The sequence below is a fragment of the Chiloscyllium plagiosum genome, chromosome 24 (assembly GCF_004010195.1).
Source record: "Chiloscyllium plagiosum isolate BGI_BamShark_2017 chromosome 24, ASM401019v2, whole genome shotgun sequence".
Lineage (NCBI taxonomy): Eukaryota > Metazoa > Chordata > Chondrichthyes > Orectolobiformes > Hemiscylliidae > Chiloscyllium > Chiloscyllium plagiosum.
Window position 1 is genome coordinate 5,372,896 of NC_057733.1, and position 19,634 is coordinate 5,392,529.

At 44.0% G+C, this 19,634-nt stretch overlaps 1 protein-coding gene across 2 annotated transcripts in view; it reads left to right on the plus strand.

Moving 5' to 3' along the window:
* LOC122561999 (E3 ubiquitin/ISG15 ligase TRIM25-like) overlaps positions 1-19,634 on the plus strand; it is a 36,515-nt gene that overhangs the window by 5,773 nt on the left and 11,108 nt on the right. Inside the window, exons 2-3 of one of the 2 annotated variants that reach the window (XM_043714366.1) lie at positions 16,430-16,525; positions 16,614-16,847. In XM_043714366.1, the coding sequence (XP_043570301.1) occupies positions 16,430-16,525; positions 16,614-16,847 (330 nt within the window). The remainder of the gene's footprint in view (positions 1-16,429; positions 16,526-16,613; positions 16,848-19,634) is intronic. The other variant, XM_043714367.1, reaches the window with a different exon arrangement.

Genomic DNA, 19,634 nt, shown 5'->3' on the forward strand with positions numbered 1-19,634 from the left:
CCAGCAACACATTTTCAGCTCTGATCTCCAGCATCTGCAGTCCTCACTTTCTCCTTTCTTAAACATTAGCCAACCTCTAGTCTTCTCACCTGTGACTATTGATGTTACAAATATCTCAGCAAGGGACCCAGCAATCTCATCCCTAGCTTCCCATAAAGAGTTCGAAAACATCTGATCAGGTCTCATGGGTTTATCTACCTTTAGGCATTTTAAGATGTCAGTACCTTCCTCTGTAATATGAACTCTTTTCAAAACACCACTATTTATTTCCCCAAGTTCTCTAGCTTCCATGTCCTTCTCCACAGTAAATACTGACACAAAATATTCATTTAGTATTTCTCTCATTTTATTTAGGTCCACACATGATTGGCCAGTTTGATCTTTAAGGAGCCATATTCTCTTCCTAGTTACTCTTTTCTCCTTAATGTAGTCTTGGATTCTCCTTAACCCTATTTGCCAAAGCTATCTCATGTCCCCTTTTTGCCCTCCTGATTTCCCTCTTAGTTATATTCCTACTGCCCTTATACTCTTTTAGGGTTTCATTCAATTCCAGCTGTCTATACCTGAAATATGCTTCCTTCTTCATCTTGAGCAGAGCCTCAATTTCTCCAGTCATCCAGCATTCCCTACACCTACCAGCTTGCTCCTCACACGAACAGAAACATACTGTCGCTGAACTCTCGTTATCTCATCCTTAAAGGCCTCCCACTTCCTTTACCTGCGAATGGCCTTCCCCAATCAAGTTTTGAAGGTTCTTGCCTAATACCGTCAAAATTAGCCCCTTCCTCCAATATAGAACTTTAACTTTTTGATCAGTTCTATCCTTTCCCATTACTATTTGAAAACTAATAGAATTATGATCGCTGGCCCCACTGACCCTTCAATCACCTGCCCTCCCTCATTTCCCAAGAGTGGGTCAAGTTTTGCACCTTCTCTAGTAGGCACATCCACATATTCAATGTATAAGGAAGTTTTCTTGTACAAACCTAACAAATTCCTCTCCATCCAAGCTTTTAAAACTATGGCAGTCCCAGTCTATGTTTGTAAAGTTAAAATCCCTACCAATACAACCCTATTATTCTTACAGATATCTGAGACCTCCTTACAAATTTGCTTCTCAATTTCATGCTGACTATTGGGGTGCATGTGGTACTATACCAATAAGGTGATCATCCCTTTCTTATTTTTAAATTCCCACATAACCTCAGTGGATGATCTCTGAGGAATATCCTCCCTAAGTACAACCATAATGCTCTCACCAGGAGGCTGGAAGAACACAGCAAGCCAGACAGCATCAGTAGGGATAGGTAGGAGGCTGGAAGAACACAGCAAGCCAGACAGCATCAGTAGGGACAGGTAGGAGGCTGGAAGAACACAGCAAGCCAGACAGCATCAGGAGGTGGTGTAGTCGACATTTTGGGTGTAACCCTCCTTCAGGACATGGCCATCCTTGGCCTCCTCCACTGCCAAAATGAACCAAACCACAAACTGGAGGAACGACGCCTCATCTTCCGCCTGGGCAGGAGTGAAAAAAATGCCTGGTTTGTTGTGTTCTTCCAGCCTCCCGCCTGTCTATTTTGGGTTCCAGAATCTGCAGGTCTTTTTTGTCTCTAACCAAGTAATATTCTCCCCAACCAAAAAACACTACTCCCTGAAATACCTCTGCAGAGGCCAGTGTTCCATGACCAATCATCCTTTATTTCCACGTGGAGAGTCCTTTGAACATAGAACAATACAGCGCAGAACAGGCCCTTCAGCCCTCGATGTTGCGCCGAGCTGTGAACTAAAACCGACCTTGACACCAATGCAGCTCCCTCAGGGCCAGTGCTCAGAGTGAACAGGATGTTTAACACCCCTGTTTTTATCTGTCAGTCAGGGCTTCCTGACTGGATTAGGGTAACAGCCCCAATCAGGGAACTCATATTCTATGGATTGCTCTTTCTGCCAGACCATTGGATGATGTATGGTATGGAGCTGTCCTTACATGACAAATGCCATTCGACTTTAGGATACACTTAAGTTCTCTGCTGGTAAACAATGGCCTGTTTTCTGTTGCCAACATTTCCAGGAATCCATTGTTACCTCACGGAGATGAACCCCTCAGCTAATTAAACCAAGTGGCCAGAAAAGCTCACCTCGCCTCGTAATCTGTTAAAATAGGAGTGTCAGAGAACTCCCAACTTCCACTATTTTAGAAAAAAAATTCATTCTTTAATTATAAAAGTGGACATTAAACAGCAACTATTAACAACTCTAATCCTTTTTTCTCTTAAATGTTTGTTATCTGCCTCCAACTCTATAACAATGCACGTCCTTATTAAAATTACATTAATTTAATTCTCAAAACCCTACAGCAGCTGTCATCTCAAAATGCTGGCTGTGTGGTACCCCAAACATCAGATCGTCTCATTGATTAGATATTGTCAAAAACAATAAATTCAAAGGTGATTGGGTTTTAGTATCCTGGGGCATAATTTAAACTGGTTGGTTAGATTTGAATAGTGGTCAGAACAACTGAGTTTACAGCCAAATGTTACATATTTTCAGTTCTCCAGTACATTCTGAAACTGCTAGTCAGTCACATGCCAGGTATCTGCAAGCTCTCAGTGCAAATCAGCTTTCACTCTCTCTTAAAGGTATAGTACACGCCTTCAACTTCATAACACCATGTATTGCAAAAGATTGGTGCTGCTTTTCTATTGTCATCCCCTTATTTGACAAATGAACTCTCTGTATTGGGTGTCCCACAATGATTAAGAACATTGAGCCAATGAAGGGACCTGCACAGTTGATGTGTAACCGAGTCCAGGGTTTACTTGACCAAACCTACGAATTTGGGGGAGCTGCTGGTGGTACGTTTTGACCTTACTGGCACTCTGAGCACAGCCCCACCGATGCGGCTATGTCTGCATCCAATCCTGGCCACCAGAAATAGCCTCTCACCTATATCTTGACTTTGAAATCCCTGGATGACCCTGGTGGAGTACAGCCAGTATCTGGCAGTGACCTTTGCTCGGGACAATCACTCTTGCTCTCCATAATAATATGCCATCCTCTATGGTGATCTGGTCTCTCCGGGTCCACAAAGGTTTCAGTTCTGGTTGTGACGGCCCTTTGGTTTCCTCCATCACCAAGACCGGATCTTTCTGCTTCCATTGTCTGATACTGTCAGCTGTGACTGGAAGTGTGTCCAGAAAATTTAAAACCATTATGGACTCTTCCAGCGGTGTATCTGCCCGTGGGAGGCAGCTCAATGCATCCACATTTGTTAGTTGGCCTCCCAGATGGTGTTCCAACTTGTAATTATATGCACTTAGTATTCGAGCCCACTGTTGAATTTGGCCTGAAGCTATGGGCAGCACTGCCTTGTCATCTTTAAGTAGAGCTGAAAATGTATTGCTGGAAAAGCGCAGCAGGTCAGGCAGCATCCAGGGAACAGGAGAATCGACGTTTCGGGCATAAGCCCTTCTTCAGGAATCTCCTGTTCCCTGGATGCTGCCTGACCTGCTGCGCTTTTCCAGCAACACAGTTTCAGCTCTGATCTCCAGCATCTGCAGACCTCACTTTCTCCATCTTTAAGTAGAGGCTTGTAATCCATTATTATTACAAATTTGTGTTCATAAAGGTACTGGTGGAACTTCCTAACTCCAAATATGACCACCAAACCTTCCTTCTCTATCTGGGTGTATTTACGCTCTGCATTAACCAAGGTCCTGGATGTATATAATATTGGGCGTTCCTCTCCATTAGGTCACCTATGAGCCAATTGGCATATGGGGAGGAATTACATGTCGATACCATATCTTGCCTGGGAACATAATTTGCCAACACCTGAGAGGATGATAGCTGTTTCTTCACTTCCCTGATAGCTCTGGCTTGCCTACACAACCATTTCCAAAGCTGACTGTTTTTGTCAGCGTTGTTGCAAAGATGCTAGCATGGAGGCCAGGTTATGGATGAACTTTCTGTAATAATTTACCAGCCCAAAGAAAGACGTAAGCTTCAGTACAGACATGGAGGCTAGGACACTTTTATTCACCCTCACTTTATCTTTCAATGGTTGTAACCTGGTCTTGTCAACTCTGTAGCCCAAGTAGGTCACTTGGGGTGCCTGGAATACACACTTTTCCCTTCTAAGGAATACACCCGCCTGGAAGAAATGTCTAAGGGCCATATCCAAATTGTCTAAGTGCTCCTTATTGGTCTTCACTGTTATTAGCACATTATCTAGATAAATGGCGACCTGGGTAGATCTTGTAAAATGTTGTCAATCGTCCGCTGAAAAGTTGCACAGGTTGACAATACCCCAAATGGCAGTCTCGTATATTGGTGCAAACCCTCATAGGTATTAATTGTAGCATACTCTGGGAATGCTCATCTAACTGCAGTTGCCAGTACACATGGCTCATGCCCAGTTTTGTGATGGACGGCCACCCTGCCAGCTTTGTGTATCAGTCCTCTGTGTGAGGGATTGAGTATCTGTCCAAGCGATGTTTGTTTGTTTAAAATCCCCACAAAGGCAAACCGACCCGCTGGGGTTCACGATCGTATGCCCGGTGCTGCCCATTCCACAAACTGGACTGCTCTGATGATTCCTTTACATTCCACCCTTCTGACCTCTGCCTCTACATTTGCCCATAATGCAAAGGGCATTGGCAGGTCCTGCAGAATCATGGAACTGCTTCCTCGTCAACCTGCAAGGTGGTCTTGGCTCTTCGATAGTCATGAGGCCTTCCTGAAAAACTTCCAGGTATTTAATTAGGACTTCACTCAGGCGGCCATTTTCTAATTGAAGAATGTTGAGTCAATCAAGGTGAATCTTTCTCAAATAATTTCACCCCATTAGGCTTTGACCCAAGCCCTTTATTAATCAGTGGTAACTGAACCAGCTCCTTCTCATAAGAGATCGGAACCAAAGTTGTATCCTTAACCTCTAAAGGTTCCCCAGTATGGGTTCTCAGTCTAGCTGAGATCTTGCTCAATCTTAAGGGTTGGAGTCCAGAGCAAGTCTTGTTAAAGACTAGCTCCATAATCACTGATACAGCTGTGCCAGTATCAACCTCCATTAGAATTTGGTGACCATCTAACCAGACATTTATTTTGATTAGTTCTAACCTGGATTTTGCTAAGCAATTGAACTATTCCAAACCAGATTAGGTGGACTTTCCAGGGTGTGCACTCTCCTGGAGACTGGCCTGAGTTCTCTTATTCCATTCAGGTCTTGTGATACTCTTTTGCTGTCTTAAGCCTGCATACCAGCAGCAACCGCAACATCTTACTGGCCCGGATCCTGAAGAAAATGTTAACTGTTTGGCCGATGCTTGGCTTTGTTGTGGGATTTTGCTATGGGCTGACCGAGAGTCCTTTTGTGCAGAATATGTCCTGAGTGAGGCCATGCAATCGTCTTCCCCCAAGCTCAGTCAGACTGGTGAGGGTGTCTGCTTCAATTGGAATATCCTGCAACTCATATGCTCCAATTGCCACATTTTCCAATTATAACACGAGTTGTCGGGCCTGTTTGAAGTCCTGTTGGGTTTTAGCTAGAAGGCGCTTTCACATGGTTCTATCGTTAATCCAATATGCCTAACAGTCTCTCAGCATCTCGTTAAGAATTAAAACAAAGTCACAGGCCTCTGCCAGTCATCTTAACCTAATCAAAAATCCCAATACGGATTCCCTGGTTCTTGAATTGCCAAGTACTGTAAAACCAACAGTGTCTCAGAATTACAGGAGACTTGGAGTCATAATATTCTTTAACTAAATCTATCAGCTCTTGAAAGATTCTAGTATCTGGTACCTCAGAAAATGTTAGCCTCCTGATAAATGAAAAAGCTGCAGGTGCACAACTGTCGGCAGAATTACTTGGTATTTTTCACCTGCCTCAAATGTCGTTTGCCTGGACAAAATATCACATCCTTTCCATATACTGGACCCAGTCCTCAGCAGCAAGGTTGAATGAGTCAAACTTTCCAAATAACAGCATGATGCCAGAAATGCTTACCCCAACTCAAAGATGACTGTTGCTAGTGGATTTCTTCAGGAGTGTGTTTTTCCCTTGTCACCACTTAAATAACTTCATAGAGGCTGGTATCCTGTAACCAAGTCTCCCTTTATTTACACATGGAGAACCCTTGACACTGAGCCAGCTCTCAGAGTAAACAGAACCCCTGACCCTCCTGTTTATATCAGTCAGCCAGGGCTCCCTGATCAGACCAGGTTAACAATGCCAATTGGAGAACTCATATTCTATAAGATCCACCTCACTGACCTCGATCCAATAATGCCACTCCCCCTCCTCTCTTGTCCCCCTTTCTATCTTTCCTATAGTATCTAAAACCTGAAATATTAAGCTGCCAGTTCTGTCCATCCCTGAGCCATGTCTTGGTAATTGCTATGACATCCCAGTCCCATCTTCCCAACCATGGCCCAGGTTCATCAGCTTTACCTGTCAGGCCTCTTGCATTGAAGTAAATACAGTTTAATTGATCAGTCTTACCTCGTTCCCTTCCTAGCTCTTGTCTGCTTTGACTATTTGACTTGTTCCCCTTTATCTACTATACCAGCCCTCAGACTTATCTCTTTTCTCACTATTGGTTTGGGACTCCGCCCCCCCATACTACTGGTTTAAATCCTCCCGAATGGCACTAGCAAATTTCCCCACAAGGATATTGGTCAGGTGAAACCTATCCTTCGTAAAAAGGTCACCTTTACCCCAGGAGAGATGTAAATGGTCCAAAAATGTTAATCCTTGCCCCTGGCACCAGCTCCTCAACAACTTATTTATCTGCTCTATCCTGTTACTCCTATTCACCTCAGCACGTGGCACCTGAAGTAATCCTGATATGACTACCCCGAAGACCCACCATTTAACTTCCTGCCTAAATTCCTTTATTCTGTCTGCAGAATCCCATCCCTTTCCCTACCTATGTTGTTTGAAACAACATGCACAATGACCTCCTGCTAGTCCCTCTACTATTTCAGAGTATCCTGAAAATCCAAGATGTTCTTGACCCTGACACCAGGGAGGCTGCACACCACCCTGATGTCTCACTGATGGCTGCAGAAATGTCTGTTCATGCCTCAGACTAGAATGTCCCTTATTGCAATCGGTCGCTTGGAACCTGTGCACGGTGGCACAGTGGTTAGCGCTGCTGCCTCACAGCACCAGAGACCCGGGTTCCATTCCCACCTCGGGCAACTGTCTGTGTGGAGTTTGCACATTCTCCCTGTGTCTGCGTGGGTTTCCTCCGGGTGCTCCGGTTTCCTCCCACAGTCCAAAAATGTGCAGGTTAGGTGAATTGGCCATGTTAAATTTGGCTGTAGTGTTAGGTGAAGGGGTAAATGTAGGGGAATGGGTGTGGGTGGGTTGCTCTTCGGAGGGTCGGTGTGGACATGTTGGGCCGAAGGGCCTGTTTCCACTGTAAGTAATCTAATCTAATCTAATCTCTCATAACAGTAGAGCCAGTCACGGTACCAGAAACCTGGCTGTGAGTGCTGTACTCCCCTGAGAGGCCATTTCCCCCTCCTACAGTTTCCAAAATGACATACCTGTGTAAGACAGGGATAGCCAATCCAAGCTGTCAACCATCTACTCAACTGTATATGAGGTGTCTCCACCTTCTTGAAATTGCCATCAATCACACCTCATAGTTCCTGTAAATCCCTGGTTGCCTGTAACTCCCACTCCAACCAATCCATGCAGTCCCATAGGATGCAAAACCAAACATGCAGACATGGTCTCCAGGGTCTTTCCAATTCTGCCTGATCTCCCACTCCTGACAGGAAGTGCACATCACCATACTAAAAGCAATTTCTGTCCCTTTAACAATCTACATACCCAGAAATAATCTTAAAACAAACACAACATACTTTGCTCAAAAATGCTGTATTGGCACAGTCTTACAGTTCAAAAATACTGCTCTGGAAAAATGTAATACCAATCCTTAATGTTAAACATCAATCAAGAGAAAGATCATAGTATAAACATAAGAAAAAAATGCCCCCACCTTACTCACTTTTATGGATTCGCAAACAAAAACTAAAATTGAGAAGTTTTATAAGTCTTAAAATTAAACACTTAGACTATCATTTGACTTTCAAGTAAAGAATCAATATCATTAGTTCACCAATTCTTGTATATGTTCATGTTGAAGAAAAGAAAAATATTACAATGTCCACATTCCATGAAGGGATAAATTGTTAAAAATAATTTTTTGATAAGTATCAAATAATAATGTTACTATGAATAGAGGAAATGCATACTAACAAGGAAACAGAGAATATGTTAAGTGGATCATTTCAGATTCTCAAACTCTAACTAATAGAATGTCACAACATTCAGGGACAGGGCTTTGATCCATATAAACATGTATGATCCATATGATCAACTTGGATGAAAGGACCAACTATATTGTATTCAGATTTTCAGATGATACAAAGCTCAGTAGGAACACAAAAGGATATAGGTAGGTACGTGAGTGGACAAGATGCAATGTAAGATAGCAAAATGCACTTTAGTGGGAAGAATAGAAAAGCAAATTATTATTTAAACATAGAGACTGCACAATGCTTGGCACAGAGGGTTTTGTTGTCCTTGTGCATGAATCACAAAATATTAACATTGTGATAGCACTGTGCCTTTAAGAGAGATGTGTTCTGTGCTGTTTGCCTTGCCAGGAAATCTGCTTTCGACAGGCTGTTGGTAAACAGTTTGGAGGTATTCTTGGGTGGTTAGACAAAAGAAGCCTGTGTGGGTAGGATCAGGGCTCACGCAGACCGGGAAGGTTTTTAATTTTGTTTCCTGTTAGTGAGAATCTTTCTGCTGCTGAGCGAACAGCTTGAATTCCTAACTGCTGGAGTCTTAGACGAGATGCTCCCTCTTTGAAATAAAACGAGGCAGACCGTTTCTTTCAGTATTTAATTCTGCTGGTCTGGAGAGAGGCAGCGCATGAGAACTTTAACTGTTTGGTTAAACTGCCTTGCCAGTGGTGTGTTAATGGAATCCTGTCTACATTGGAACAGTTGATGATTAATAGTTAGATAATACATTATCTTGTTAAGTATTTCAATAGAGTTAAATTATTCTAATTCTTTTTTTTTGTATTTGACTGCGTTGTAAGAATAAAGTATGTTTTGATTACAGCCAAATAGTGGAATTGAATTACATCTCGAACACAGCACCTGACACTCTCCTTTAAATGAATAAACAAGTTAAGGTCTAGGCTATCTCCTTATTATATTTTGGTCTGCTCTGTAACACAATTGGGCGCATGTCTGGGATCAAACTATCTAATTCCAAGTTGAGTTTAGGATTATTGGACTCAAAGGTAGTGAGTGGTGAGTGTTGGTTTTCTCTTTTAGAGCATTTTTTGTATTTGAATGGTTTAAAAAAGGGTGTGCCTTGTGTAATAATAGCTCTTTCAGAGGCTAAAAGTCTTCTGGGTAGAAGAAATCACTTGGGGTGGGTTTACAGAAGGTGAGTTAGGCAAAATTTGTATTGGCAGATAATCTGAAGTTGAGGATATCTGTATCCATGAGGAAAGGGGAGATAATTGCTGCAATAGCTCAGCATTTACAGTTGCCAGGAACAGAATCATAATAATTGAAAATAGCTAAAATTTAATAGCAAGTGAAGCAGCTTGACTTAGAGGGAATGGAAACGGAAGAGAAAAAGGGAAGAATAGCCCTTGCAGAAGAAATGAATAAAGAGAGAAGAAAGGGAGAAAGAGAAGTTCAAATGTTGTAACTGAAAAGCGAAAGTCAACATAAAATGGCAAAGGTAAAAGTGTAAGGTAGGAGTCGTGATGAGGACTGTGATGGAGAACAAACCCATCATAGCTAATTACCTGGTGGGGACCTGTTTAAGCACGTCCACTTGTTGCTGAGGTTCAATGAGAAGGATCTAGAAGCATTTTACATTACATTTGAGAAACTGGCTAAACAAATGAAATAGCCACTGACCATGTGGGTATTGTTGATTCAAACAAAGTTGGTAGGTAGAGCTAGTGAGGTGTTTATGTCACAATCAGAGGAGGTATCTGGGGACTATGATTAAGATGAAGCCATCTTAAGTATTTACAATCTAGTGCCAGAATCCTACAGTCAGCGTTTCAGGCATCTGAGGAAGCAGTCTGGTCAAATGTACACAGAATTTGAAAGGAAGAAACAAAGTAGTTTTGATAAGTGGATAAGGGTAAGGGGAAAATTGATCAAACATATGGTGCTCTTGAATGGACTGTTGTTTTGGAGGAGTACAAAACTTCATTTCCTGAATTAGTGGGTTCCATATTACTGAGAACACAGATGGAAGAGCAGAGAGTTGAAACTGCAAAATTAGCAGCAGAAATGGCCAATGATAATGAGTTGGTTCATAAATCACAGTTTGACATCTGACTTCAGTTTCATTCTGTAAGGGAGAGAAATTGTGGAAAAGACAAATCCTCAGGCAGTAAAGGAAGGGGAGATCTCAATGATGATAGTGAAGACAGGTTAAAAGGAAACCCATGAAGGAGGAAGAGCAGTTCAAAACCTGAGGTATTTTCACTGTAATAAAGTAAGAAACATGAAGTCACAGTGTTGGTGGCTTAGAGAGAGCACTGCGAAGGGCGATGTGGGAGAATAGGGTAAGTCAATGGATTTTGTCAAAGTGGTAAAGGAAAGTACATTTGAAGGAAAACAGCTATAAAAGAATGTACATTCTGGTCAGCGGTTTGGTTGGTAATAAAGTGCCAGACTTTTTTTAGATTAGATTAGATTACATTACAGCATGGAAACAGGCCCTTCGGCCCAACAAGTCCACACCTACCCGCCGAAGCGCAACCCACTCATACCCCTACATTTACCCCTTACCTAACACTACAGGCAATTTAGCATGGTCAATTCACCTTACCTGCACATCTTTGGACTGTGGGAGGAAACCCACGCAGACACGGGGAGAATGTGCAAACTCCACACAGTCAGTTGCCTGAGGCGGGAATTGAACCCGGGTCTCAGGCGCTGTGAGGCAGCAGTGAGGCAGCAGTGCTAACCGCTGTGCCACCGTGCCGCCCACTTCTTTGAAGAATTTACTTGCATGGGTAAGGTTTACTTGTGTGTGCCAGGAGGAGCAGGTAAAGAGAGGTGTGGGAGCAAGTGATGGTGAGAGATGAGGAATGTGTAATTCAGATGGGGTATTGCCAGAAAAGGCAGTAATCCATGGAATTCATGCTGACAAGACAGTGCTCCAGTATATAAAGTGAGGTTGGAGAGTCCGGTGAAAAATGGTGAAGTGGTGTGAGGAGAAATACAGTTTATCCTCAGTCATGATATAGCTGGATCACAGGTGGGAGTGATACCTACTGTGGTTGACGAGCCAGTGGAAAATCAGACAACTGAGGTGGCGTAGGAAGTATATCCTGGGGTTTTTCCTGACTGTGTGGTGACCAGGTCGCAAAGCCACACTTGAAACCGAAGGAAGAATCAATGTGTAAAGATAAGGAAGTTATTATCAGAGACCATGTTTGATCAAATGGTTGAGAAAAAAAATCATGAACGGGTGGAGGGCAAAGTGGATATTTTTAGTTCAGAGACGTTTGCTGAAATACAATGTAAATATGGAAAGATAAGGTAGTTGTATCAAAAAGAGAACACAGAAGACGAATCTGAGTGTATCCCAATATGTTACTAACTTAAACGTGACATCTTGATGAGGAAATGGAGATCATCACATATTCAGGCAGATGAGAAATGGGCAGAAGTTCATCACGTTGTATTACTGGTGGGTTATAGAAAGGGAGTGTTGTGGGTAGCACATTAACTACCAGAAGGAGATCATTTGGGAGTAAGGAAAACTCAAGCCAAAATACAAAAGCATTTTTATTGGCTTCGATTGCATAAGAATGTGGTTGAATTTTGCTGAACATATGACACGTGTCAGGTAATGGGAAAACCACAGGCAGTGATAAAACCAACACCCTTAATACCCATTCCTGCATTTAAGGAACCTTTTACAAATGTAATTAGGAATTCAAAGGGAATGTTGATCTTTATTGTAAGGGGTATGGAATACAAAAGTAGCCTTGTTCCAACTGTAATGGGTCTTCATGATACCACATCTGGAGAATTGTGCACAATTTTGCTCTCCTTATGTAAGGAGGAACATGTTTACATTGGAACCTGCTCGGAGAAGGTTTACAAGGTTCCTGGGTTGGAAGGTCTGTCTGATGGAGAAAGTATGAGCAGCTTGAGCCTTCGCTCATTGAAATTTATAAGAGTGACCGGAAATGTCACAAAAATAAATATGATTTTGAGAGAGGAGCAAATGACTGCAGCTGCTGGAATCTGTACTGAAATCAACAAATGCTGGAGATCACAGCAGGTCCGGCAGCATCCATGGAGAGACAGCAAGCTAACGTTTTGAGTCTAGATGATTTTTCATCAAAGCTGATGAAGAGTCATCTAGACTTGAACCATTAGCTTTCTGTCTCTTCATGAATGCTGCTGGACCCGCTGTGATCTCCAAGATTTTGAGAGAGCTTGACAGGATTGATGCTCGGGAGGATGTCTATTCTCTTCGGGGACTCTAGATCTGTGGGGAACAGTTTTGAAATCAGGAATCTCCAATTTAAGACGGTGATAAGGAGAATGGTCTTCTCCAATAGAATTTAAATTTGGAAGTCTCGTCTCAGAGAGCAGTGGAGACTGTGTCATTGAGCATTTGTAAGGCATTTGTAACTCCTTTAGACAATGGGGTTGAAGGGTTACTACATGTAGATGGGAATGTGGAGTGCGAAACACAAACAGACCAACCATGGTCTTATTGAATGGCGGGATGAACTGAATGGCTACACAACCCCACGTTCAGATCCATGTTTGTATATTTTGGTTCTTAAAAAGGATGAGGAAGGTAACGAGGCTGTAAGGTTTGGAGGCTGCTCCAGTGCATCATATGGAAAGAGCTGAAGACATGGTTCCAATAGACGGCTGAAGAAATGGGGGAAGGGACCAGAGTCTGGGAATCTCCAAAGAGTTCTAAAGTGATTGCAGATTGGGAGATAGTTACAGAGAGAGGGTTGGAAAGGAAGAGGTCATGCAGAGAGTTAAACCCAAAAAACAAAGGATTTAAGTTGGAAGTGCCAAATTTAATTTGGAAATGGTGGGGGAACCATGATCCAGTCTATCATGATCCACAGGGGTGGTTGACTAACAGGAAGAACTGAGAAACAGGGTTTTAGGTTACAAAGGGTGCAAGATGAGAGGCTGGCCAGGAGTGTGTGTAAATAGATGAGTCTATAGTGATAATGTCACTGGACTAGTAGTCTAGAATTAAGACTGTGTTGCTGGGAAAGCACAGCAGCTCAGGCAGCATCTAAAGACCAGGAAAATCGACGTTTTGGGCATTAGCCCTTCATCAGGAATCAGCTTATACCCAAAACGTCAACTCTCCTGCTCCTTGGATGCTGCCTGACCTGCTGTGCTTTCCAGGCACCACAGTCTCGATTCTAGATTACTAGTCCAGTGACACTCTTGACTCTGATCTCCAGCATCTGCAGTCCTCACTTTCTCCGAGTAATCTTGAATGCCAGGCTAATGTTCTCAGGATATAGGCTCAAATCCCACCATGGTAGATTGTGAAAGATTTGAATCTGTAAAATACCGGAATGAAAAGCTGTCCTGGAATATTGCGTGTAATTCTGGTCTCCTTCCTATAGGGAGGATGTTGTGAAACTTGAAAGGGTTCAGGAAAGATTTACAAGGATGTTGCGAGAGTTGGAGGGTTTGAACTATAGGGAGAGGCTGAATAGGCTGGGGCTGTTTTTCCTGGAGCATCGGAGGCTGAGGGGTGACCTTATAGAGGTTTATAAAATCATGAGGAACATGGATATGATAAATGGAGAAAGTTTTTTTCCCTGGGGTGGGCGAGTCCAGAACTAGAGGGCATAGGTTTAGGATGAGTGAGGAAAGATATAAAAGGGACCTAAGGGGCAACTTTATCATGCACTTTATTACGTGTATGGAATGAGCTGCCAGAGGAAGTGGTGGAGGCTGGTACAATTGCAACATTTAAAAGGCATCTGGATGGGTATTGAATAGGAAGGGTTTAGAGGGACATGTGCCAAATGCTGGCAAGTGGGACTAGACTTAATTAGAATATCTGGTCAGTATGGACAAATTGGATCGAAGGGTCTGTTTCTGTGCTGTACATCTCTATGACTCTATAAACCCTTGTCTGACCTACATGTGACTACAGACCTGCAACAATGTGGGGCTGACCCTTCATTGTCCCCTGGGTAATTGGATATGGTCAATAAGTGCTGTCTTACTCAGTGGCACCCCATGTCTCATCATCAAAAAAAGACGTAAAGATAAACTGGAGCAGATTATATTGAGGCCATTTGAGTGAGGGAAAATGATGTGACTATTATCGCTTTGGGAAGCAGCTCAGCTTTGCAGCATTGTGATTCATTGGTTTTGATGGTCATGTTATTTTACGGATGAACATTTCCTTTACATTGGGAGATGCGAGGCAGGTAATTAATACTGGTGATGTTGAACTGCACAGGTTTACAACCCTCAGTGAAAAATAAAACTCTTTTCACATCCGTGTTAAAACGAGACCTTTTATTTCCAAACAGTGTTGCTGGGTTCCATTTTCTCCCACACGTTCTCCCAGAGTCCATGCGGTGATGACCTGTGGGGACCTTACATCATGGATGTGGCTGGAGGGTGAGAGACTAAGCTCTGACGGCGTTCCTGGAGTAAGCCCCTAGACACACACCCACACGCTGCTGACCCCAGCACAGTGTCCCCATGCCCCACCCCTATTGCCCTGACCCAGGTACGGTGTCCTCACCCCCTACCCCGATCCAGGCACATTGTCCTCACCCCTTACCCCTGGCCTGGGCACAGTGTCCCCACCCGTTACCACCGACCCAGGCACAGTGTCCCCACCCGCTACCACCGACCCAGACACAGTGTCCCCACTCCCAACCCCTGACCCGGGAACATTGCCCTCACCACCTACCTCTGACCTGGACACAGTGTCCTCACCCCCCACCCCCCACCCCGGCCTCACCCTTTCCTCCTGACCCAGGCACCTTGTCCTCATCCTCTCCCCCAACCCGTCACAGTGTTCCCACCCCCTACCTACTGACCAGGCACATCATCCCCAGGCCCAGACCTGAGCACTGTGTCCGCACCCCTGACCCCAGCACAGCCTCCCCTCCCCCATCCTCCTGAATCTGATCCAGGTCCAGTGTCCGCACCCCCTGACCACAGCATCATCCCCACCCTGGCTCCCCCTCCCCAATCTGAGCTCAGCGAGGTCTCTGGAAACCTGAATCTTGATGAATGGATCCCCATGTATGCCCCCACTGACCTGGGCCCATTGTGGCTGTGTTCCAATCCAACGCAAGAGTGGGGTGGGGGGTGGGGCGGTGGTGGAGGGTGGTGATGGTGCGTGCTTAGGGAGAATGTGGAGGTACTGAGAGAAACTGTGATCCATATTGAATGCGAGCATAAGAGGTACAGTAATCTGGACCGGATCTGGACCAGATGGGCCAATGGGCTGAGAAGTGGCAGTTGAAGATAAATACGAGATGCTGCATTTTGGGAAAGCAAATCTTAGCAGGACTTATACACTTAATGGTAATGTCCTAGGGAGTGTTGCTTAATAAAGAGACGTTGGAGTGCAGGTTCGTAGCTCCTTGAAAGTGGAGTCGCAGGTAGATAGGATAGTGAAGAAGGCATTTGGTATGCTTTCCTTTATTGGTCAGAGTATTGAGTACAGGGGCTGGGAGGTCATGTTGCGGCTGTACAGGACATTGGTTAGGCCACTGTTGGAATATTGCTTGCAATTCTGGTCTCCTTCCTATCAGAAAGATGTTGTGAAACTTGAAAGGGTTCAGAAAATATTTACAAGGATGTTGACAGGGTTGGAGGGTTTGAGCTATAGGGAGTGGCTGAACAGGCTGGGGCTGTTTTCCCTGGAGCGTTGGAGGCTGAGGGGTGACCTTATAGAGATTTACAATATCATGAGGGGCATGGATAGGATAAATCAATAAAGTCTTTTCACTGGGGTGGGGGAGTCCAGAACTAGAGGGCATAGGTTTAGGGTGAGAGGGGAAAAACATAAAAGAGACCTAAGGGGCATCTTTTTCACGCAAAAGGTGGTACGTGTATGGAATGAGCTGCCAGAGGATGTGATGGAGGCTGGTACAATTGCAACATTTAAAAGGCATTTGGATGGGTATATGAATAGGAAGAGTTTGGAGGGATATGGGCTGGGTGCTGGCAGGTGGGACTAGATTGGGTTGGGATATCTGGTCGGCATGGACGAGTTGGACCGAAGGGTCTGTTTCCGTACTGTACATCTCTATGACATAGTACTGGACAGACCCTCACCATCTGTTCAACAATGGGCCTCACTGATCAGAATTCTTTGATTTTCCAGAAAGAACTCCATGAGCAACAGACTGAGGTGGACAAACAGCTGCTGGAGACCACGGAGGAGATTGGAAAGCTGCAGCAGAGAGCTGACTCCATTAAAGTAAGGGGAAGTGCTGAGTTTAAACAGAAAGCTGGCAGTTCTGTGAACACACAGAGTTACATAACCGAGGCATTGCTTTTAATCTTAGGGTATGGTGCTGCAGGTCAAACATCACACCAGGAACAAGTGTGCTGAGTTAGTGAAAACCATTGAGCGGGCACAGAAGGACGTTTTACGATATCTCGATGGTGAGGAGGAAGCTGTATTGAGCCGGGTGGAAGAATCCATGAAGCTACAACGGATTACTCTTGCTGGGCTGCAGGACAGTAAACAGCAACTCCAGGCTGCCCTGGAAAGTGATGACAGCTTGTTTGTTTTACAGGTAATGACCTCACGGGCCAGTGGAATGGACATTGTATGTTCAACCAGCGTCCTAATGTGTGTTCATTCGCCGGAGAGTACCCAACGCACCAAATCTTCACATGGAGCCACACGCTCATAACACCAAAAGCTAGGTTTCATTTCCACAGAGTTGAAAAGTTAGGGAGCTTGTATGAAACCCTGTATTCAGTTCTTGGTTAGACCAAACCTAGGCTTGGATTTTCAATCCCAGGTTTGGTTACAGAGGCAGACTGGGCAACAGGCCAATCTTGGGTTCCTACACTATGCCCTAAGTTTAGAAGGAAAGAATAAATCACAAAACATCCCTCTGACTCTCACATTCACTGTGCCCAACCCATAGCCTCTCAAGTACGCTCAGGTCATGCTATGCCCTCCCAACCAAATACCATACCACCCATGCCAGCCAATGTCCCTGCCCCCATATCCATGCCCCTTGTTTTAATGACAGTGCCAGTTCCTGCCTCCCATCTATCTCCCTTTGTGCTTACCCTTGTAATCTCACCTAATATCCACCATGGGCACACCTTAGGCCCTATTAACTAAAGTTCCATAAAATAAAAGGGGAGTAGGGATAGCCCTAATAACTATAGGCCGGTGAGTCTCACTTCTGTTGTGGGCAAAGTCTTACATTGGTATCTTAATGATGCTAAAGTTAGCAACAATGACTGAAAGAGGTGAATACTGGCCAAAGGCAAACGATTATTTGTGCAACTTCTGAAGGTACTGTGGGAGGTAGAGACATTGTTTCACCATCTGTACTGACTGGTTTATATTGAATGCAATGAGAAGTTGAATGATTGGCTGGGTCAGGGTCAGCCACAGTGGATACTCCATTTTTGATGGAATGTGCTGGTCCCTCACCAAGTTAGTTGTCTGCTAAGGCTGAAGCTAAATGAATGACAGAGAGGTGGTCCTCATTAATGGAGTGCCATTTGTTTCACTGGAGTATCAGAGTGTGGACAACCTGCATCTGAACATTATACCACTAATGACTCTTTTACCTCTTTCACTCAGTATATCCCCAAATTAAGTCAGAGAACCCTGTGCCCTATCACTGGTAATACATTGGTTAAAACAATGGCAGAGGCAGGAGGGCCCATATCAATGACAAACCCAAGAGCAGTATCAAACCTCACGTAAGATGAACACCTAGATGAGAGAGTGGCTGCTACCATTGGACAGGTGAAAGTGGGTACTGCAGATGCTGGAGATTAGAGTCAAGTCATTTCCTGATGAAGGGCTTTTGCCCGAAACATTGATTTTCCTGCTCGTCAGATGCTGCCTGACCTGCTGTGCTTTTCCAGCACCACTCTAATCTAAACTCTGGTTTCCAGCATCTGCAGTCCTCACTTTTGCCTACCCAATAAACCCAGTGTGACGATTTCACATCAACAAACTGACACTCGCAGATACAACGTCTGCAGAAACCCTAGCCACATTACTTTACATTAAAGACATCTGTGAAATGATTTCCAGACAACTCAACCCTCTCAGCATTAAACTTTTCTTCACTCTTAGGGGTAGGTTCTTCACTCAGCGAGTCGTTAGTTCATGGAATGCCCTGCCAGTAACAGTGGTGGACTCTCCCTCTTTATGGGCATTTAAGAGGGCATTGGATAGGTATATGGAGGATAGTGGGTTAGTGTAGTTTAGGTGGGCTTGGATCGGCGCAACATCGAGGGCCCAAGGGCCTGTACTGCGCTGTATTCTTCTATGTTCTATGTTCTATGTTCTAAAATTCTGCCTCTGTCGCAGACCTCAATAAATTGAAAAAATAGTGATTACCACATATACATTCCTTATGACAATGAACAGTTCATTTAATGGACAATTCCTTGAAGCAAAAAGCACTGGAATTAGTAGTCCCACATCAAAGAGTATGTAACCACTTGCACCCATCAGTCAAACTGTGAAAGGGCAGATACAGCAACTGTGATCATGGATGGTTGTGAGATCAGTCACGCAGAAGTAATTCGAACCATTAGGCTAAAACAGCAAGCAACTTTTTCTTCAAACACTCCAGAGATATCTTTCAAAGATACAAAAGGGCAGGTGCTTTTGATAGATCCTCTTGATGATTTTCCCAGTTCCCTTTGACATTACATTGCACCTGCTTCTGTTTGATAGTTGATGTGGGCCCTCTATCCTGGTTTTTGCCTCACAGTATGAACAGCCACACAACTTACCTAAACTGCATCCAGCAACCTCCCTGCTCATTCCCCTAACCCATCCGTGACATCCTGAGATCACCTACAGTCCTCTCACCTTTTGCCAAACTCTTGCTTTCATGTTTTCTGCACGTTTTGACATGTGCTGCCTGTGTGCAGAACACTCCTGTACATAGAGAATAAATGAAATGTCCCCGTCCAGTGAGCTACAAGCAGGAATTGAGTGTAATAAATATGATAAAGTAAGATATCTCTGTCTCATCTTGGTGTTAAGCACTTGTGCAATGCTGTAGTCCAAACTCCAGCGTCAGAGCCCAGCTTGATGTAATGTTTGATGGTGAGACAGGGTGAATTGGGTGACCTTGAGTGGGAGTGTCCCAATCTGACCTAGTCCCACTTTGCCAGCAATGTGATTTGATTTGATTTATTATTGTCACATGTACGCGGGTACAGTGAAAAGTTTTGTTTGTGTGCAGTACAGACAGATTGTACCAGATAAGGATCACAGAGTGATAGAACAGAGGGAGGAATACAAAGTTACAGCTGCAAAGAAGCTGTGCAAAAAACAAGATCAACATTAGATTTGAAGTTTGAGACAT